The sequence below is a fragment of the Cupressus sempervirens genome, chromosome 9 (genome assembly GCF_028749045.1).
Source record: "Cupressus sempervirens isolate cs-2001-9-10 chromosome 9, ASM2874904v1, whole genome shotgun sequence".
In the NCBI taxonomy this organism is placed as follows: Eukaryota; Viridiplantae; Streptophyta; class Pinopsida; order Cupressales; family Cupressaceae; genus Cupressus; species Cupressus sempervirens.
Window position 1 is genome coordinate 515,366,432 of NC_143126.1, and position 23,266 is coordinate 515,389,697.

At 38.0% G+C, this 23,266-nt stretch overlaps 1 protein-coding gene across 1 annotated transcript in view; it reads right to left on the reverse strand.

The window, feature by feature from the left end:
* Positions 1 to 21,515, reverse strand: part of LOC149539618 (UBQ, helicase-c and DEAD-like helicase domain-containing protein) — a 349,808-nt gene extending 328,293 nt beyond the window's left edge. Inside the window, exons 1-2 of the mRNA XM_089800846.1 lie at positions 21,245 to 21,515; positions 9,523 to 10,491 (exon numbers count right to left, since the gene is read on the reverse strand). Coding sequence (XP_089656972.1) covers positions 9,523 to 10,491; positions 21,245 to 21,397 — 1,122 coding nt within the window. The 5' untranslated portion in view covers positions 21,398 to 21,515. The remainder of the gene's footprint in view (positions 1 to 9,522; positions 10,492 to 21,244) is intronic.
* Positions 21,516 to 23,266: the final 1,751 nt, after the last annotated feature.

Here is a 23,266-nt window from a genome sequence, read left to right on the forward strand (position 1 = left end):
GGCCTTGATTTGGGGACGACAGTGGGATGGCGGCAGGGGACGGGGGGATGGCGAAGGGAGCAAAGGTGTATATACAATACATATGGTACTTATAATGCTAGATATGAAAAGATGTACTACAATTATACAATACAAAGATGTAAAAAACTTAAACATTGAACATTGCATTGAAGTTTTCAACTAGAACATCATGATTCATGATCAAATGACAAACAAACAATGAACATTGAACATTGAACATCAGCAAATAATAAATATTAGTCTATATATCAGTCTTCAAATCAATAGTATGAGTATCTAAATTCTACTATCTAATAGTAATCAATGATCATATGAGTCATGACATAGAGATGATTACAATAAGTATCATGTGCCATGAATCATGATATCAAAATAAGCATATAATGCAAACAAAAACTACAAGTCTCCAAGAGTCCAAATCAAAATGCCAAATCAATAATCAATGATCATCCCCTAGAGGCTGGAAGTTGAAACTCTATCGCCACTAGAACCATCGATCTCTCCAAGATCAAGCGCCGAAAAGGGAAAACCAACTAGCCCAATGGCTAGATCTAAAGCATCCTCCTCATCATCAATCTATGATGGCTCCTCAGGCTCTACATCCCATCATTATGTTGGGCTCTCCTTGTACACACTTGTCTTGCGATATCGATACGCAACACATTGTGTACAACCACTAGCTTCTCTGCTCTCTGAGAGGTAAGTCTATTCCTCTTAAGAGAGTGGATGAAGCTATATGTAGACCAATTCCTCTCAGAAGCTGAGGAACTAGAAACTTGAGATGAAAAATAATTGGCCAATGTCACTCTCATGCTCACCCCTCTCAACGGTGTCATCATCAGCCTCAACCCCAACCTCAAGCTCAAGTTCATATTCTAATTCATTGCCACTATCTGAATGAAGTTTCATCTCATCATCACTATGAGTATCAATGTGGGAGCTCATTTTGACACTGCATTTCACAAAATGAAAAAAAAAATTAATTAATTAAGTTAACAATTTGAATTTACAAACTTTCAACCTATGCCCTTCTTTAAAATTTCTAAAATTTAAAACTAAATAACAAGAATTTGCAAAATGAAACATCAAGAATCTTAATCTACTATTTAATATTTATTAATGATTTAATGAATGAATGATAATCATAACTATAACAAAATGAAACAACACACATTTAGAACTAAAAACATTGAGCAATAATTTATAAACATGCATTTGAAAATCAGAAAAACAAGTTAAAAACCCTACCTTTTGCTTGAAAAACTCCTTCAACAAGATGGTAAACCCTCCTCTGCTTCTTCTTCTTGCTCCTAGGCTCTCTTTTTTCACTTGCAAACACTTTCTTCACTCTTAAACAAACCCTTATCTCAGCTCTTCACTCTTCTTCTTCTTGCTGTTGCAAACAATCAGAAATGCAAATGTGAATAAAAATGAAGAATAGAAGGCTTTTCAACAAAGGAGGAAGGAATGGGCCCCACAACACAATAGCATAAAAAAAGAAACATTAAAACATTACAAAAATGCCTTAAACTTTTTAACTTTTAATGTCTCTCTTTTGCTTGCTGCGGGAGATGTCTTGGCATCCCACCACAATGAAGGAGACTCCTTGACGTCCCCTGCACCCTCACACTTTGAGACATCTCGCCATCTCCGGTGGCAATGGCGCTCTAAGTGGCACTGCCCAAAATGTCGAGACGCCATCCCCCTGTCCCGGGGACGTCCCCATCTCCGAGATGGCCCAGTTTGGGGGGGGCGGGAACACATCTCGGTGTTGTTGCATTGAAATCATATATTATATCTAATCTTAATAAAAATATAAAATAAGATGCATGTATGAACATCAGAAAAGATGCACAAATGGGGGCTTAAAATTTTGGAAATTCTAGCTCCATCACAAGCAACATGCAACTCACAAAAAGCACATGCAACCCTCAAAAATCAAAGACTCCAGGAAATCACACAATCAAAACCCTCAACCAAGCTTGTGTTTTCTAGCAAAAATCTTTGAAGATAGACTACAAAATTTTCATAATATGCCTCCACAATTTTTAATTGAAAAATCTAAAAAATATCCACATCAAAAGGGGCTTGAATTTTCTTTTAAAAGTCATCAAATCTTATGAAATCCAATCGACCCACTTTGATACCATGTTACGGTAAAGCAATCTTGTATTAAATAGAGGATATGAAAAGTCTTTATATAGATTTAAAAAGAAGACTTTTCTAAAAGAAACAATCATGAACTCAAGCCGTACATAGAAACTACCTAATAAACTAAAGACTAACTAAGATGACCATTAAAGAAACATTAAAATATTCTAACACTGTGCCTTAATGATCAGTGTCTAAGTACCCTGCAAGAGAGTTGTATTAAACAAAAGAAATGAAAACTCCTTATATAGATTTAATAAGATGATGTTTCTAAAAGAAAGAGTTGTGAACTAAAGACAAAAATAAAAACTACCTAATAAATTAAAGAGAAACTAAGATTACAATTAAAGGAATGTTACAATATTCTAATTACTCTTTAAACAAAGGATAGTTCCAAAGTCAAACTTTCATCCAGTTTGGACTGGGGTTATAACTATTAAACTTTGAACTAATAATCAATTATTGTCATCAATCGTTAACCCAGTCTCTTTCCAGCTAACTATGTGAAGAATTGACAATCATCATCTAGTACAAATTCTTCTGGCAATATTGTGCTGCAATAACGAATTCTCTAAATGATAGCATAAAGTCAAACAAAAAATACATAAGTCCTAGAAAATACAAATGTAAGATTTAAATAGCAAATAAGGAACATGTAATAGTAGTTAGAAGTCTAAGTACACATTATTTAGTGATCATTGGAAAATTGGTGATCTGTGTGGTACTAGTGCACATGAAATTTAGTGCCCTGTCAGTATAATTTGCCAGATGAAGAACGATTTGCTTGAATGCAAACTGTCTTTCTTGAAAAAAAATGGCCTCTATTGAGAAAGATCCACCAACAGAAGATATCTGTTGAGAAGGACCTAACAATATCTTACATTATTTATATGAACTGTGTCAGCCAACTAGATGGTTCCGGCGGTGTTTTTGTAGCCGACGGATTGACTGTCGTCGGTGTTTTGTATTCTGTAGCCAATGGAATGATTGTCGTCGGTGTTTTGTATTTTGTAGCCGACGGGTAAATAGTTTGTAACGGATGTAATGTTGTGGCCGACAAAACACTTCGGGAAGGTTCAGCGGTAGTATTTATATCCTGTCTGGGATCATTGTAAATCATCAATCATCTATCACTGCAAATATTATGAGGCCTAATGTATGTTCTGGCATATGCGAATATAATTTTGCTATTCTGTTCCATTGTCTGTATGCATTGATTTCTTTACCAGTACGGTAAACATTTGGCGCCGTTGCCTTATGAATCTGGAAGGCGGGAGGAATGAAGATTAATGCCAAATCAGCTTAATAAAGATCGAAATAAGGTCAAGGGAAAATATGGAACCCGTACTGCGCAAGAGAATTTAATTCTGGCACAGCAAGCCGAACACCGACGGAGATTTCAGAAGATTGCCGACGAAAATCGGAGCGCCGAAGAATTGTTGGAGGAGACTCGGCAGCGGGTGGAATTGGTGGAAGAAGCACGAGAGGAGTTCTTAAATTTGTGTTCGCCGACGGAGGAAAATTCAGACGGAAGAGCATCAACTCGCACGGCTCGTAGTGCCGAGAGAGCACGAGCGTGGAGTGACCTCTTCGTCCGGGATAGACTTCTGCGAGAAACAACTTCACAAGATCCTTCTTCTTCACCAAGGTTCGCAACTGTCGACACCTCCAGTGCAAGAGTGCAGACCGCCGGTGTGGGAGTTCATACTGCTAGTGTGGGAGTGCAGACCGTTGGTGTGGGAGTTTAGACCTCCGGTGTGGGAGTGCAGACCGCCGATGCGGGAGTGCAGACCTCCAGTGTAACAGTACAGACCTCCAGTGTTGTGATGGCAGGACCCAAAGAAAAGTTGCTGAAGTTTGAGGGCGATGGTACAGCCAACTCCATCCGACATTGTAAGACATGTGAGACGATCTAGTGGGCAAATGGAATCACAGATGCCAACGAATGGGTCAAGCAATTTCCGGTAACCCTACGGGGTGTGGCGATTGATTGGTTTTCGGATACTGATCCATAAAAGCTAAATACCTGGGATAACATTAAAAAGGAGTTCCTAGCGGAATTTAAACTCTTGCGGGATGATAATGAAATCGTAGCGGAGATTTTCAATACCAAACAGGGGAAGCACGAAACTGTCCGCGTCTACGCCAGGAGATTAAAAGACTTAATAAACAAAATGAAAAGCAAGCCGGCGGACGAATTGCAGAAAAGATGGTTCGTGGATGGCCTACGATCGAAATTGCGGAGGAAAATGAAAATTGTCCCATCGTCATCATATGTGGATGCGTATAACAGAGCACTGGACCTTGAAAGTGAACAAAAGACAAAGAAGAAGAAAACAAGCTCCTCTGATTCTAATGACGACGAGCCTGTCGGAGATGATAGCAGCGACGACGAAGGCAGCAGCAAGAAGGTTCGTGCCCTACAGAAGGATATGGTTTGCATGATGAAGGAGTTTAAAAACATGCAGAAGGAGCCAAAAGGCAATGAACTGTGGTGCACGGAGTGTAAGACTAACAATCATACTAAAGGATCGTGTCCAAAGAACCAATTTTGTGACATATGTCAGATCATGGGCCATTCGACAAAGGACTGTCCCTTTAACATGAAGACAAGAGGATCTTCGCAGGTGCTTCTTACGCAACAGGCTTCCCCGTCGGGCAGTAACAGAAATGCAAACATTGATGTTGCCACATCCAGAGGGTACAGGAATAATAGCAGAGGGCAAAATAACAACAATGCAAACAATAACAATAATAATGGGAGCCAAAGTCGAACTCAGTATGATGCAAACAGACGGCCAATCGTTCAATGCCGAGCATGTAATTTGTGGGGTCATTTTGCGCGGGATTATACAGCAACAAACACACCGAAATTATTATGCAGATGGTGCGGACCCGGCGATCACGAAGATTCCAAGTGTCCAAAGTCTGGAGTAAACTTGATCACTGTTGGCATGGATGAAGTGGAGGTTCTGGCAATTACACGGAGGCAAGCGGAGAAAAACAAAAAATTGGGGGAAGCGCAGGCAAAAATTGCAAAGGCATCGTCGACGAAGACATCTTGGTTGAAGGACATCACCGGCACCTTGGCAAGGAACTTCGCCGAACAAAACATTGTACGACAGATCTTACAAACAGAGATACCGGTCAAGATAAGTGACCTCCTTCTCACAATGCCCCAATTACGGACGGCCATTCTAAATCATACACCATTTCAGCAAGCAACGGAGGACACAGGAAGGGACAGTAGTCTGACGACAACAACCGACCCAATGCTTCTAGCACTCACAACGGGAAGGCATCCGGCGATCGTCGAGATGGGGATTTTGGAAAAGGTTCTGACAGACACAATTGTCAATAGAGCATCCGGCGTGAATGTGTTACCAAAGGATACTTGGAAGAAGTTGGGAAAGCCGACATTGTGGCCATCTACATTCCAGTTGCTCACGGCAAACCAACACAGAATCAAACCATTAGGAATCTTGAAGGCGCAATCGGTAACTATTGGAACACAACCATTTTTATTGGACTTCGTGGTCATTCCATTAAAAAGAAAAGGATATGATGCTATTCTGGGACGGGATTGGTTGGTGCAAGCAAAAGTAAAACATGATTGGAAACGAAATACCCTATCAATGGAGCGCGGAGGCAAAAGATTGACAATTGACCTGCATACACAAATGGTCGGTGAGGAGGTAGCATCGTCAGATTCAGAAAGTGACGGCGAAAGTGACGACGAAGGAAAGAAGAGAATGGAACCAGACGAAGGAGTATTGAGACTTGATGGAGGATCCAATGACGACGACTTGGACTCGGTGAATGGCCTGTTCCACTGGCAGATAGAAGACTGCGAACTGTTTCCGAGTTGCAATATGTTAACGGTCGACGAACGTGACAAAACACAGGAAAATGAATGTCTGGAGGAATGCAGGGAAGCGGAAGAAGGAAAAGCTGCCATGGCTAAAGCTGAGGGGCAGAACATACAGTCTGAACACAGAAAAACGAAAGATCCCACTGTCCGGTACATGGTGAATGGACCGCGCGGAAAGAAAAGGTTACATCGCAGCATAAAATTAGTGGAAGGGCACCGACAGCAAGGAAATAATCCAGTTGCGCGACGACCGCAGGCACAGTGGGCGATGGAGGTGGCACAGAACAGACGTAAGGCGTACGACGGTCAGAATGAAATCAAAGTGGAAAAGTTTACGGCCAGATGGGTTGGACCATATTAGATTCGGAAGGTCGGCGACAATGGAGTGAACAGATTATCAACTTTGGATGGGCAGAAGGTACCTCCGGCAGTCAACGGATCCAAATTCAAAATATATGGTGCCAGGAAGACTCTGTCATTGTCGCAGAAGGGGACTCCATCGTCATTGCCGAATGGCAACGGTCAGAGGCAAATTTGAGGTGCTTTGTATATTTTTTGAGGAAAAATATATATATATATATATTATTATTAAAAAATAATAATAATAATAAAAAAAATATAGAAAAAAAAAAAAAATTTAAATAGTATAGTAAAAGTCCCGCGGGTGAGGTCCGCGGACTGTCCCGCGACAGAGGTCCACGGACATGTCCCGCGACAGAAGTTCGCAGACATGTCCCACGAGTAGCTGTCCTGCGACAGATGTCTGCGAACTGTTCCACGGGAGATCTTCCGCAGCATGATCTATCTGTCTGTTTTCATTGCCGAAAGAATTGTTGAGCTTCTCATTGCCGAAGGAGTGGTTTCAGCGAAAGATTGTTGGAGTTTTGTTTCTCATTTGCGGAGGAGAGATTGTTGAGTCTATGTAGAAGATGGGTGTGCGGGGTTTTCTAAAAAAAAAAAAAAAAAACGACGACAGATTCAAGTGGTTCGGAATGAGTAACAAATGATGTCAAAGGGAAGGGGAAGCAGCAGTGGTTAAATTGGCAGAAAATGGCAAAAACAGTGTGTTCCGTGCATTTTTATGTGGGTTCCAAAGTGTTAATTTGGTCTTGAGCGCACCCAAGGCGCTGCCCCTCGACCCTGCCCCCCCAGTCGTTGCGGATATCAGTCGTGGGAGTCTGACCAGTTGATGAAGACCTGGAGCTGCTGCAGGCATAGAGTGTTGTGTACCAGAGACAATGGGAGCAGGTGTTGGCTGTGAGACTGTCTTGGTGGATGCGTAGAGAGCTCAGGAGGAGTTGATCATCCAGTTGGAGGCAGTGCAGCGACACTTGGCTCGGGGTACCAAGGAGTTGGACAGAGAAAGCAGCACGGGTGGCTATCAAGGTCAGCTTGAGGAGACAGTATTGTGTTAGCAGAGACTACAAATGCAACGGGATGAATGTAAAAGTGATGTGGCAGAAGCAGATTTTTCTTGTTGCAGTTAGTTCGTTAATGTATTTTGTTTGTTAATTTGTCTCAGATATTTTGTTAGTCGTCAAGAGACGACTATTTTTTTGGGGGGGATGGTGTCAACCGACTGGATGGTTCCGGCGGTGTTTCTGTAGCCGACGGATTGACTGTCGTCGGTGTTTTGTATTCTGTAGCCAACGGAATGATTGTCATCGGTGTTTTGTATTTTGTAGCCGACGGGTAAATAGTTTGTAGCGGATGTAATTTTGTGGCTGACAAAACCCTTCGGGAAGGTTCGGCGGTAGTATTTATATCCTGTCCGGGATCATTGTAAATCATCAATCATCTATCACTGCAAATATTATGAGGCCTAATGTATGTTCTGGCATATGCGAATATAATTTTGCTATTCTGTTCCATTGTCTGTATGCGTTGATTTCTTTACCAATAGAGTAAACAGACTGGGGAAGAAGTAATCTCGGAAATTAGGACTTCAATGAGCTCAATAAACAAGAATGACACTAAAAATGTTTTGCTTTCTCAGGGGGGATACAATAAGCATTAAGCACAAGTCTATTCTCGGAAAAGATGATAAAAATATAGCATAAGCCTATTCTAAGAAAATAAAATGAGAATAACTCCATGCAAAAGCCACCAATTGTTTTAGGAGAGGAGAAAAAATCATGCACATCTATAGATTGCTTTATGACAAAAAAGTGTGGATAGGATTAGTGGTGGAAAAACTGTATATTCTGATAAAATTGTTTGGAACTATGCAGACCAACGTTTCAATATTGAAGATTGGTCCACCATCACAGATAGCAGGGACTTGCCTGAGAACTTTGGTAGTTCTGTGTATTGGTGGTAGTAGAAAAGAATTTTATTGTTTCAGATAGTGAGTTTATTATCAATCAGGACCATTCCACCAAGTTTCAGGGACAGGGACGGCAGGAAACAGCAAGACGTGTTTCTGGTACAAGGGTACTTTTGGGTCAATTTTTAGGGGAGGGTAGGGGGCAGCCAATAAGAAATAGAGAAATCTTCAAAAAATATAGAGAAGTATCCAATATTCATAGCATTCCATTGTTAAAGCATTCATAGACATTGTAAAAGCTTAAACCCATGATATTAGACTTGAATTGGGATAGCACATGAGCATTGGCAAACAAATTAACATAACTCAAATGCTTTCATTGTCAATGTGCATGCATATTATACGAGGATTATAGCTAAGAGCCCAAAGGCTCTGACTTTCAACTGTAAAATGACACACATTAAAAAAAAATATGGATGTCTCTATTCAACAGATGAAATTGGTAGGTTTGTAACAAAATTGGAGCTCAAGTTTGAGTCGCTGCTAAATAAGGGGCTGTCTTAGGCAATGGTGGTAACAAGGTAGGGGCTAAATAAGTCCCCAAGTACCTGAACATTTCCGAGGCAGGGGTGGGGGTAACAAGTTAGGGGACAAATCTCCATGGAACACAAGGTTTATTTGGTTTGTAGAGATATATTTTTCAGACAGTTTATAACAATTTTCCTCTCCAGAATTTTCAGATCTCAATTTGGTTCATTTCAGACAATACGCCACTAGGAGCCAAACAACCAATTGGCAAATTTAAAGGAGGAGAACTATGAGAGCTGAAATATAAAGAACAGTGATAAAGGGGGAAAAGTTTGAATGCATCATTACAAATTCAAGCATGTTCACTGAATGAGAAGTAAAATAACAAACCTACATACCAAATCTGCTGATCATAATATAAAAGAAAAAAATGAATCATTGTCCAAAAAAATTCATAAGAATTTCATTAATAATAATCAACAGAAAATATATAAATTTAATGTGTCAGAAAACAATTTGAGACACTTGAATTCAATCACCATCTTGATGACACCTCCCATTTTGTACATAAGAACATTATTGTCTTATAAATAGAGTGAAAACTCTGAGCATTGACATTTTCATTAAAGTTATCAGCTTTTTTAGAAATTTGAACAACAAAAAATTTACTTGTACATTTAGCTACCTTTGGGCAAAGTTTTGCAAGTTGCTCAATGTCCTTCAAAGTAACTTCTTCAAACCCATGACAGCAGAGCTGCTTCAATGCTCCTTTGATATTATTCCAAGTAGCTTGCATGTGCTGTTTTTCCAAGAACCCATAAACAGTGTTCAGAAGCTTGAAGACCTTGATCAGTCTTTCTAAAGCAGGAGGATAAGAACAAACTTCCCTTTTCTTTCCACTATTTTCCTCTCCTCCAAAATTTTTGTTCAAGCTCCCACATAGAATTCTCAACTCAATATCTGTATCCCTAATGAGCTTTGATAACTTTGAAGCATAAATTTCTTGTGGATCATTTGCCAAAAATATTTTAAACTGTTCACCAAGTGCATGGCTCCTTTCATCAAGAATCTCAACAGATCCAGATCTAGAATTCTTAATTAAGTTTTCTGTTACTTCTGATGATTTGTCATAATTTATACCTTTCATTTTTTTCCTTTTTCTGTCTGAATCCTTATCCTGTTTGACGCTTCTAATCTCATTCAATCTAAAGGAATTTAATGAAATCCCAACTGCTCTGCTCACATCCCCTTCTTGATTATCATGCAATTCGTTCCTTTTTCCCAATACACTTTTGGTGCCATTGTCTGAACACCACACATCAGGTAAAAAAATTGATGAAGTATTCAACAAATCTAAATCTGAAATAATATCATGCCAGGCAGCATCTGCAATGGCTAGAGTATGCTTTCCTGAAGACTCGGTTATATCTGTCCCTGATATCTTTGCTTTACAACACAACAGTGATATGCTATCAGTGCTCTCCCCAATTCGGTTTTGTTTGTAATCGTTTGCAGGAATATCTAATTTTGAAGTTATTCCACTGACACCAATATCGTTTGGGTGCTGCTTCTTTGTAAATGGCATGAGGACCATAAATTCACTCTCTTGCAACCGAAGAGAACTCATTTGAGCTCCCACATCTAATTTAGACCCCTGAAAAAGGAACCAAACATTAGGCAATTGAAGGAGCAAAATTTGATTAAACATTCTGAAAATTTATTAAGAGTGAAAAACAGTGATACTGACAACAGGTTGCCCCAGAAATAATGAGAACAGTTGAACTGGCATACAGACTAGCCAATTAGAGCAAATCAAAAATAGCTTATACAGCACAATAAGATGCAGGCTGATCAACATAGACAGGACAGTATAGACAGCACGCCTAACAAATAAAGTATATGGTATCGACAAGAAACATTAGAGGTTGTCACATAGATGAATGAAGCAAGTCAAGGAAGTTGCCAAACGCTTACAGATGTGCAGAATATTGCAGATTTAAGTATTTACTGCGATTATTATGACATATTGCTTGTAATTTACAGGCACCAAATCAAACATAAGTATTGTAGCTACAGGAAAAAAAACGAGATACAAAATTCAGAAGGCATTGACCACACAAGAGGGATGTAGTTATGTGTAGCATCCACAATGTATACTTTCAATTTCTATGAATTTTTATGAACTAGCACTTGCACCAGAAAGAGGTGCAAAGGGTAAGCCGATAGGTTTTATTAGTACAGAAAAATTGAAGAGATAAAAAACTGAAGGAAAGATTTCAAATTGATAGCATAGATTTTATTTTTTATGTAGAATAGAGGCATATACACATAGATTATATGACTAAAAAGATTAAAGTAGACAAGTTTAATAGACAATTGATAAATCTCATGTGCTAAATATTATTTCTATGTACCAAAACAAATTCACATGAATTTGAATGTACCCTGCAATACTCATATCTGAACCATATAACATTATATAACTATCCAAATTCCAAACTAGTGCATGCATTAAAATTTTAAAATGAAAGGCATATAGTTGAAAATGAGAGAATCTTACAATCTAGGTGATGGTGGTCACAGCTGAAATAATTGAGTGGACAAGCCAAGTGAAGCATTAAATACCACAATAATATTTGTAAGCTTTGGCATTTTGAAATTTCTTCTGCTAGCAAGCATTTCCTATATATATAATTTTTGCTATGAATATATCATATTTAGTTTATATTAATAATTTAAAATAACAGTCATACCACAACTAATAGGCATATTTAAACATAGTAGACATTATTTGAAATTCAACCTAAACTGTTTTCCTCAATTTGAGGAAAAGAGACGTCCACGAAGCAGCTAGAAAGGAGTAGATTAGATTCTGTGCTGATCATGTGACAACTTTCTCGAATGTTTGATCTGCCTCTAGAGGAACCCAATGCATGCTACCAACTTGTACTCTTCCCAAGCTTCAAACACCTTCAAAATGAACACGCGGATGTTAGAGAGAGATGGGTTTCTACGTCTATTAAACTATATGGAGCTGTAGTCATGTCCAAAATCAAAAGGAAGAGTACCCAAGCAGTCTGGCAGGAATGCGAGAGGGAAGAGAACAAGTTCGTGGAGCAGCCGCGTGCTTAGATGGTATTCCCAAGTCTCGCTAATAGACAAAGTATTGTTATTAGCACAGGTTCTTGGCTGCAAATTTAACTCTTTGGTTCTTGTATTTCTGGTAAAAATGGCGACCTCTGGTGTTCTCCTGAGATATGTCAAGGAGGGGTTTCTTAATGCTACAGAATTACATTCAGGGGTAAGCAGAATGCCCTAGTTAATGCTCCTTCCAATATAACTATGCTCAAGTTATGAATGCAACTATTTCTCTTACTACTAAAAACATCATTATTACAACAATTTAGGATGGTAAGAGATGTAAATTGAACGTGTTTTTGTGCTTTCTATTGCAGCGTATGCAACAGCGGAAAGTCAAGTTTGCAGATAAGGTTGAAGTGAAGAAGTTTAAATCAGAATAATTTATTTATGAATAGATCTCAAAGGAATCTACATCATCGGGGGCAGATACTGTACAGCTAGTGTTATGCTCAAATTATTTCATAATCTATTTAGCACCCCATTTTTTAAGCAATTACATTCTACTTGTAATGAGATATTGCAGAATTCAGTTGATGGTCTGTTAGAAGACAAATCGAGAGAACTAAGAGTCTTAGAGCGGATTTTTAATCTCTTAAATCTGTTGCTACTGCGGAGGGCTAAAATTTCTAGAATTAGACACAACTGCAACATCACTTGAACAGTTTTGTTCTTCACTTGTATATTGACCAAATAGAGTGCTGTCAAACAGGCAAAGCCTGAAACAGAGTTGGGTATTTTTGTAAGGAATAAATTATTGAGAGTTAAAACCCTAAGCTCGCCACATACAAAAGGTAGGAACTGCATTAGTAGATGAGGCGTTTTCTTTAATAATAATATGGCTCACATTTTTTCAAGCAGCAAGATGAATCCACCCCCAAATCTTGTTGAGGAGAATGAAATCACATAATTTGAAGGTAGAAGTGTTTGTTGGGCATATAGATAGACACAAAAGTATTTTTCATCATAGATAATGTTTCATCTAAAAAATTGACAAAAACATAAAACTGAAATAGAAACTTGTAAACGTGAACCTGAAGCTGCAACTTCTGGCAGAAGTCTTCTGCAATAACCCGTGCCTGATTGTGGATACTGGAATTATGGAAAAAATGGTTCACTATTTAAAGACCCCTGGTGCAAGAGCACCCACATAAAATATTTTGGACGTGATTTCTGCATGAAGAATTTATTCCAATTTTGTCTTTACGATAAGATCTTTTCTTGGGATTCGTACAAATCATTGTGAGGTCATTCTTCCCCATTCTACATTGATCTAGAGTATTCTATAAGTTGTTCTTCCTATTTTGTAATAATCTAAAAAATTTCGTAGACCGCCTTAGCAAGTATAAATAGAGTTTTAGGTTTAGGTTTAGGTTTAGGTTTAGGGCAAGTTTTTGGGATATGAAATTACGGGGAGAAGAAATCTATAGGAGAGCAAATGTATATGCTGTTCATTTGATGAATTAATTAAGAAGAATTTTATTATATATCTCTTGCTGGTGCTGGTTCCTTTTGATATTGCTTCTGTTGAATTTATCTCCGCATCATTTTTGGTATCAGAGCTTGAGGAAAGCTCCTGAGGCAATTAGATTTTATGTCTGGATCAGAGTCAAAAGCTGAAACATCAAACATGGTCACCAATGCTGAACTGGCAAAGAAGATGCAAGAACATGAGAAAATCAATAAGTGGTTATTAGATGAATTTGAGAAGATGAAGGGCCGGATAGAAAAAGCAGCAAAGATTTCCTCAGAGCAAGAGGAAGAAAGGGAAGAAGAGGATACCCCTGAGCAGGAGGTGGTTAACTTATTTGCAGACTAGAGATACTTTATAGAAGCCCTTGAAAGAGTTGGCAAGAAGGATGCCAAAGGTGACCTACCCATCTTCTCGGGAAAGATGGATGCTGATGCTGTTGTGGATTGGATAGAAGCCTTGAACAACCTTTTTGAATGTGAAAATATAGTAGAGAAGGACAAGGTAAAAATTGCCAAGTCAAAGTTGAAGGGACCAGCCTTCACTTGGTGGACTTTCACTCAAGGAGAAAGGGTCAAAGAAGGTAAGAACATGATAACTTCATGGGAAAGGATGTGTGCCAAGGTGAGAGAAACATACTTACTTGAGGATTATGAAATCCAACTTCATCGAAGGAGACAAAGTTTAAGACAAAAGGAGCTAGATGTCACAGCCTATACTGAAGAATTCCAAAAAATAAGCTTGAGGGCAAAGCAGAGTGAATGTGAAAGTGTAAAAGTTGCTAGATATCTCAATGGATTGAGGTTGAACATTCAAGAAGAACTTAATTTATTGTGTCCTGATACAGTACAGAAGTGTTATCAACTAGCTTTGAAGGTGGAAGCCAAATTGAAAAGAAGACAAGAACAAAATAGCAGAGGAAGAGGAAGAAATCAAAGGGGAAGAGGAAATTTCCAAGGAAGAGGACAAAACCATGAAGATCATAAGGAGATAAAGCAAGAAACCAGTCAAAGCGAAGGAAATTTCAGAGGTGGATTTGGTGGTAGAAGGGCAAATCCAATTATTTGTTTCAATTGCAATAAGGAGGGACATTATGCATCTAGGTGTCCGGATAGAGCAAGTTCAAGTTCACAAGGTGAAAGAAGAACACATTCGGTACAAGATGATGAATACCAAGAGAAGGAGATGGCTGATTCAGATAGTGTACCTAAAAAAGGAGAAAGTTTAATGATGAAAAGAACACTTTTGAAAGTGCCTATTACCATGGAACCACCATAAAGGAAAACTATCTTTAGGACTGCTTGCAAATCCGGAGGTAAGGTATGTAAAGTCATTATTGACTCAGGATCTACTAAGAATTTAGTTTCTCTTGAGATGGTTCAAAAGTTAAAACTTAGGAGGATACCTCATCCTTTTCCTTATAGGGTTTTGTGGCTAAAAAAGGGTCAACAAACTCTTGTAAATGAGCAAGCATGGGTTGATTTTCAGATTGGAAAGTATAAGGACAGAATTTTGTGTGATATAGTTCACATGGATGCATGCCACCTATTATTTGGTAGGCCCTGGCAGTATGATTTGCAGGCACAAAATGATGAAAAACTCGATATATACACCATCAAGAAGGATGGAAAAGTGATTAGATTGATTCCATTTGCTAATCATGAAGAAGTGGAAGAAAATAAAGAGAGAGAAGCCAAAATTATGATGGTTGATAAAAAGGAATTCTTACAGGACATGAAGGATGAACCTAAACCTTGTTTTCTTTTGCTACCTAACCCACAACCACAAGAACCAATAGGAAATGACAGAAAGGAGGCTGAAACAAAGAAGACAATTCCTAATGAAGTGAAAGAACTTTTGGATAAGTATGAAGGTTTGATTTTAGAAGGTATGCCAAAGTCTTTACCACCTATACGAGACATTAGTCATTGTATTGATTTCATTCTTGGAGCTACTTGACCGAATAAGGCTGCATACAAGATGACACCTCAATAAAATGAGGAGATTGCTAGACAAGTAAAGGAGTTACTCGATTCTGGCTTGATTACGAAAAGCTAAAGCCCATGTGTTGTACCTGCTGTTTTGGCACCCAAGAAGGAAGGAACCTGAAAGTTGTGCGTTGATTCTAGAGCCATTAATAAGATTACAATCAGATATAGGTTTCCAATGCCAAGAATTGAAGATTTGCTTGATTGTTTGAGAGGTGCAAAGTATTTCTCCAAGATTGACTTAAAAAGTGGGTACCATCAAATAAGGATAAGAGCTGGAGATGAATGGAAGACAGCATTCAAAACCAATGATGGATTATATGAATGGAAGGTAATGCCATTTAGACTCTCTAATGCTCCTAGTACCTTCATGAGACTTATGAATGAAATACTCAAAGACTTCAATGGTAAGTTCATCATAGTATATTTAGATGACATATTAATTTTCAACAAGACAAAGGAAGAACACCTAGAACACATTGACATGGTTTTGAGAAGACTTCATGAGGAGAAATTGGTAATAAATTTGGAAAAGTGTTTGTTCATGCAAGAGGAAATGACATATCTTGGTTTTGTCATCTCCAAAGGTAGCTTGAAAATGGATAAAAATAAGGTAAGTGTTATACTATCCTGGCCAACCCCAAGAACAGTTGGAGATGTTAGAAGCTTTCATGGTCTTGCTACATTTTATAGGAAATTCATAAGAAATTTCAGTCATATATGTGCTCCTATGTTAGAAACTATTAAAGGAGGAAGGAAGTGTAAGTTTGCATAGAGTCAATCAGCAAATGAAGCTTTTGAATTGCTCAAGAAAAAGGTTAGTGAGCAGCCAATTCTTTCTTTACCTGATTTTAACAAAGTTTTCTAAGGAGAATGTGATGCTAGCAAGGTTGCTATAGGGGCAGTTCTTAGTCAAGAAGGAAAACCAGTGGCTTTCCCAAGTGAAAAACTCAATGAAGCCAAGCAGAAATACTCTTCATATGACCAAGAAATGTATGCATTGGTTCAAGCTCTCAAAAGGTGGAGACACTACTTGTTGCCAAAGGAGTTTGTTGTGTATACTGATAACCAAGCCTTTAGTTTTCTGAATAGCCAAGACAAATTAAGTCATAGGCACGCCTATACCTTCACCATCAAGCATAAGAAGGGCATATCAAACAAGGTTGCTGATGCTCTTAGTAGAAGGAATCTAACTGTCTCCCAGATATAGCTAGAAAGTGTGGGAATTGAAGTACTCAAAGACATGTATGTAGCAGATCCAGATTTTGGCAATATCTACAAGGTATGTATGGAGTTTGGTGAAAGATACCATGCTGAATTTCCTGATTTTTTGATACAAGGTATGTATGGAGTTTGGTGAAAGATACCATGCTGAATTTCCTGATTTTTTGATACAAGACAAACTTCTTTTCAAAGGAGGACAACTATGTGTACACAGGTGCTCTATGAGGACAAACATTATCAAAGAGAAGTGTAGTGGAACAATGGATGGACATTTTGGTTTGGATAAAACCTTAGAATTGGTTAGAAGGTACTACTATTGGCCTAAACTTCAGACTGATGTTAGAAACTTTGTGGAAACATGTATGATTTGTCAAAGGGCCAAAGGAAGGACTACAAATGCTGGGCTTTATCAACCTTTGCCAATACCATCTAGACCCTGGGAAAGCATAACGATGGATTTTGTAATGGGGCTTCCACGGACACAAAAGGGGCATGATAGTGTATTTGTTGTCGTAGATAAGTTCAGCAAAATGGCTCACTTCTTACTATGTAAGTCGACCTATGATGCCTCTCATATAGCAGATCTCTTTTTCAAGGAAGTCATAAGGATTCACGAGCTACCTCTCAACATAGTTTCAAACAGGGATGTGAAGTTTGTTGGACACTTTTGAAGAACTTTATGGAGGAAACTTGGAACCAATTTATCATTCTCATCAGCCTACCACCCTCAAACTAATGGCCAAATAGGGGTAGTTAATAGAACATTGGGCAATTTGTTAAGAACACTCACAAGACAACATACAGCAAAATGGGATGTAATCCTATCCCAAGCTGAATTTGCATAGAATGACTCCATCAATAAAAGTACAGGAAAGTCACCATTTCAAGTGGTGTATGGAATTCATCCTAGAGGGATTTTTGAGTTAAGAGACATGAGTTCACAGCAACAAGTTAGTGCCCAAGGAGAAGAATTTGCTATAGCCGTAAAAGAAATCCATGATGAAGTCAAAGCACAACTCCAACAAACCTCTGACAAGTATAAGAAGCATGCAGTTCAGAAACAAAGACACTTAGAGTTTGAAGTGGGAGATTTAGTATGGGCAAATCTCAAGAAAGAGAGGCTACCAAAAGGTAAATCTACCAAGCTTATGTTGAGAAAACTAGGTCCTTGTCAAATATTGAAGAAGTTTGGAACCAATGCTTATGAGATTCGATTGCCACTTGAAATTGGCATTTTTCCCATCTTCAAAATAGCAGACCTCACACCATTCAAAGCACCCACTGAAGAAATTGATACAGGACAAATTGTTGATACAGAAGACATTCAAAGTCTACCATTTAAGCAAACACCATAGGTAGAAAGAATACTTGACACCAAAGTCATAAAGCAGACAAGAGGAAATGAGTCCAAGTAGTATTTGGTAAAACTCAAAAGTTATTCGGATGCAGATGTTGTGTAGATGACCGAACAAGATATCAAGAAGCAAGGTACCACTCTACAAGCGCTCATCTCAAGTGGGCTTGAGATAAAATTTCCTGTGGAGTATGGTGCAAGAGCACCCACATAAAATATTTTGGACGTGATTTCTGCATGATGAATTTATTCCGATTTTGTCTTCACGATAAGATCTCTTCTTGGGATTCGTACAGATCATTGTGGGGTCATTTTTCCCCATTCTATATTGATCTAGAGTATTCTATAAGCTTTCTTCCTATTTTGTAATAATCTAGAATTTTCCGTAGACAGTCTTAGCAAGTATAAATAGAGTTTTAGGTTTAGGTTTAGGTTTAAGGCAAGTTTTTGGGATATGAAATTATCGGGAGAAGAAATCTATAGGAGAGCAAATGTATATGCTGTTCATTTGATGAATTAATTAAGAAGAATTTTATTATATATCTCTTGCTGGTGCTGGTTCCTTTTGATATTGCTTCCGTTGAATTTATCTCTGCATCAACCCCATATGCAGCCCAAAAATGAACCTATCAAATCATGGCAGCCCTAACACTTGAGTATAGTATTAACTCTCATAAATGATAGTAGAGAGCTATCACACCAAGTCATAAAAACAGGATTATAAATAGATTATATTTCAGGCTAAATTGTGTTGCGACAAAATCCTCTTCCAGATCCAAATGATCTCCAAATCTCCAAATTAAAGTTTGCTCAATTGTGCGGCACAACTAGACATGGCAAAGAAAAATCTTCGTCTAAGATGCAACATAAATATAGGAATGAGTAGAACATCTGAAAATAGATTCTGTCAGGTTGATGAGTCCACATTAACTAATTCCTTGGAATAGCTTTTAGCCTTTCTTGCTAAAATAAATTTTTGACAAAACATGTTTTCCAAACCATTTATGGGCAGTTTGAAACCATTTGCCAGTAGCATTCTACACCAGTTGTTAATACATAATTTAAACATCACCACGTGACATCTATAAATGCATGTTCCTAAGTCTTAACATTCTACACATGAACATCTAAATATTTCTTTCATTCTTTAGTTGTGTTCACCTCTAGCTATCTACCCCACTTTGGTTTAACCATCGTTAATTGAGGATGCTCTAACACCACAAGCATCTTCCCTAAAAAATAAAATATCCAACTTACATAATTCCCATAGTTTGAGAAATTCTTTCTTCAAGAAAGTCCTAAAGGGTGTGAGCTGTGGTGGTTGCAGATTTGCATATCTCACTTCTATCACCACTCTCTTCACCCAAAATATCTTCTCTATGCCCTTCAATACATTGTTCAACATCTAAACACAACACGAGGTCCCCAAAATGTGCTTGTGAACACTTTCCAACATCATGTCAGCTAACGTACACACACATGCTAAATCAATAACCACATGGACAACATTCGAGTACCCAACCTCTATGGCATCCTCCAAAATATGAAATAAGAAATTCGCTTCCTTAAAAACCAACAATTCTAAAAAACAAGAGCCAGCAACATACGGGACTATAATATTGATGAGCAACCAATATCTAATCTTAGTCTAACTATCCATGATAATAGAGCAGCTTGTCCTTTACCAAGTTTGCCTTGTGTCCTCCATCAACAAACTAACCTTGAAACATTCTATCAAGGAACCTAGTGCATGGTTTGTATTCTATGGGGGGGTATAAGGAACCAAAGATATTTGTATCTTTCAACATTTGCTTAAAGCAAAGAGATTGTGCCTCATGAAAATTGGCAACTAAGATTCTACCACTTCCTATGATTGCAAATTCAACGTCCCTACAATTGTCCCCAACCTCTTACTAGTCTTCCTCTTTCCTCTTAAAAAATGTCTCCATGCACAACCATGGATGGCATCGTAGATTTTGTAAACTCTCTCACATAAGCTTAGATTGTCTCTCCCTCCACAAACGAACGAGTTAGCTCTGCCTATTTACTATGGTTATCTTTGAACAAACCTTAATCTTCGTCCTATAATGTCCAACAAAGGTGATGAGGTATATTAGTGTAGCTTTCTTTGTACAAATAACACAATCAAACTCTACTCCCACTCAAATGTTTATATTCTAAATCACGGGATACATCAAATTCATCTATGTAATGTGAATTTGAACAAAAATTTATACATTCCAAACTTCATTCAAATTTTATGTTATTCAATATAACATTATTATTTAATAAATAAATAAATATTTTAAAATAATATTGAGTTATTTAATTTAATTAATTAGCAATGTCAATCTATTTCAACAATTTGTAAATATATTACTTATATTATTTTTTTAATTATATAAAATAAATTTAATGTCGATTTTTTTCGAAATTTTACTCTTATCACTTAGTATATTTATATGTTTGCTTACCGATGTTACAAATTGGAGAAGAAGTATATTTATATGTTTGCTTACCGATGTTACAAATTGGAGAAGAGGTCTAAAAGGTTTGAATAGGACTTCTACATAAGATCCTGCGAGGACGGAAGGACATTCGAACAAGTTATGCTGTCTCACTTCATCCACAGCATTCCCACACCCTAATGAGCTCCCAACTCTTATTCGTTCCCTACAAACATTTCTATTTTCTCCGCTCACGTTTTTGTTTGAGAAAATAACTGAGTGCAAGCAGAAAAAAAATTTAAAGAAACCAGAAAATAATAATTTATAAACTACCTCATAAGTTTTTAAGTTTTCAGATATTTTGAATGACTGGAAAAAACTGAAAAGTTAACAAAAACCATAGGTTCTAGGTAGATTTGAGTTCTGCCCGGCAAATCTCCAGAAGGTTAGAAAACTCAAGTTGCTGTTCAATTAGTGGCTGATACAGTTTGGAACATATCACTTCACAACATTTCATTGAATTTAGCTCTGCAAAGAAACATGGGATAGAAGCATGGGAACTCTTAGTTTCAACAGCTTAAAACCATAAATTCCCCTAAAAAAAAAATAAAAACTGGTTACAGAAATTTCCAATCCCAGTCTTGAATTAGAAGAGACTTGTAAGGCCCGAATGGAGGCTTGTCATGCCTTTCATAAGTGTTAAATAAACTTTACATGAAGAGGGCTGCCAGAAATTGGGTGACATAAGATTCAATTTCAAGTATATATTTCACAATGTGACTTACCCGCAAGTAAAGATGAAAGTTCGGAGTGAAATTGGACTGGTGGAGAATAAGCCTGGCCTTGAGGTCCTTCACAGTCTCTTCTCTGCCAATTTTGATCGTGATGCTTTCCCCGCCCAGGGTTCGAACCTTCACCTCCACTTCCGCCTCCTCCATTGCAGTGTGCCAGCGATTGCCGCCAAATAAAAGAACTGTCGATTGTTACTAGAATATCCTAAATTTTCGGCTTAACTATCCTGATTTAATGAATTTTGTTGTGGAGAGTCGATTTTATGTTTGAATGAATGATACGATATCATAGATTCGTCTAAGAGGCTAAAGTAGCCTATGGGACCCACACCATCACCCTCTCAAGGTACGGTAGGATATAATATGATATGACAGATTTTAATGATGTCTATAAGGTTAACATAGTCTATGGGACCTACACAATAGATTTTAATGACGTCTGTGAGGCTAAAGTAGCCTATGAGACCTACACGATCACCCCCAAGGCAAGAGCGGAACTAATCTAGCTGCAAAGTTTTGGTTAACTTGTCCTCCTCCTCTGAAGTTTGATAATCAAAGTCGTCGTTCTCTTCACTTGATCTTCCTTGAATAAGTAGTTGAAGTCCTTGTTTTGCAATATCTTTGTATAACCAAATCTAATGTCGTTGTATGCTAGGCAATCCTTGACAAACCAAAAAGAGTTTTCATAATCTTCTAATCTCATAATTTTGCGTTCCTGCACCTGTTTTGTAAAGAATATAACGCCTTCCAACCCCCTTGGATCCATTTTGATCTGCATGTATCCTAATTTGAGTTTGTTATGAAAATCTATGCCCAAGTATTTGTACTCCACAATCTCAAGTGGCTTACCCTCAAACAGGAACTCGTCCTGTATACCCCTATTCTTCTTCAGCGAGAAGATCATTACTTTGATTTTGCTAGTGTTCACTTGCATTCCCACTTCATTGCAAAAACTTTCTAGTGCTTTCAAATGTTCTTTCAAACCTTTGGCCATTCTAGCAAGTATTATGAGATCGTTTGAACATAAGAGCAATCTCATCACAAAGTGGGCCAGTTGTACCACCTCACTATTGGTCTTGTTTATCCATTCTTTTAACTTGTCAATATAGAGCATGAATAAAGTTGGAGATAGCAGACACCCTTGCTTAACCTCAATGTTGCTACCAAAATCCTCTGATAGCCCTTCCATCGTTTTGGTTTTAGCTTTGACCTGCTCATACATTATGTGAATAGCAGACCTAAGTTCTTTAGAAACTTCCAAATCTTCCATTATGTTCCAAAGTTTGTTACGTGGCACTGTGTCAAATGCTTTTTTTAAGTCCACAAAACAACAAAAAGCCTCGACCCCCTGAGTGTCCCAAACTTTCTCTATCAAATATCTGAGAGTGATGTCATGTTCTATAGTAGAGTGTTTTGGTCTAAAGCTTGCCTGCTCTTTTACCTTCTATTTTAGCCCATTTGCTGATTTTGTGTTCTACCATGTTGCCAAATAACTTTTTGAAGAGTGGATTGATCATACTGATTCGATAATTAGAAGGGTTGTTTATATCTCCGCTTTTGTGGAGTGGAATCGCCACGCTTGTTGTCCAATTTTATAGGGAAGCCTTCTTTATTGACACTATTGAAAATCTTAATAATGTGTGGTGTTAGGGTTTCAGCACCCCATTTTAAGTATTCAGCTTGTAGCACATCTATATCTTGTGCTTTACTAGCAGCTAACCTCCTTATGCCTCGAATAATATCCTTCTAGCTAAATAACTCACCTGTAGTCTCAGTTACCATGGTTCTACGTTCTCCTAAATCACACTCGTAGAGGGTCTTGGCATATTCCACCCATTTGGTTCCTATGATGTTGTTCTCCATCTATGTTTTTCTCTGTTGAAGCTCTTTCCAACACTTTTTGGGGCTGCTTTTACCAAAATTAATCAACTCCATCATTCTCGTGTTCACATACTCCTCTTTCTTCTTTTGAATCAGCTGATCATATTCCTTTCTACTTTCTCTATTCATATTCTT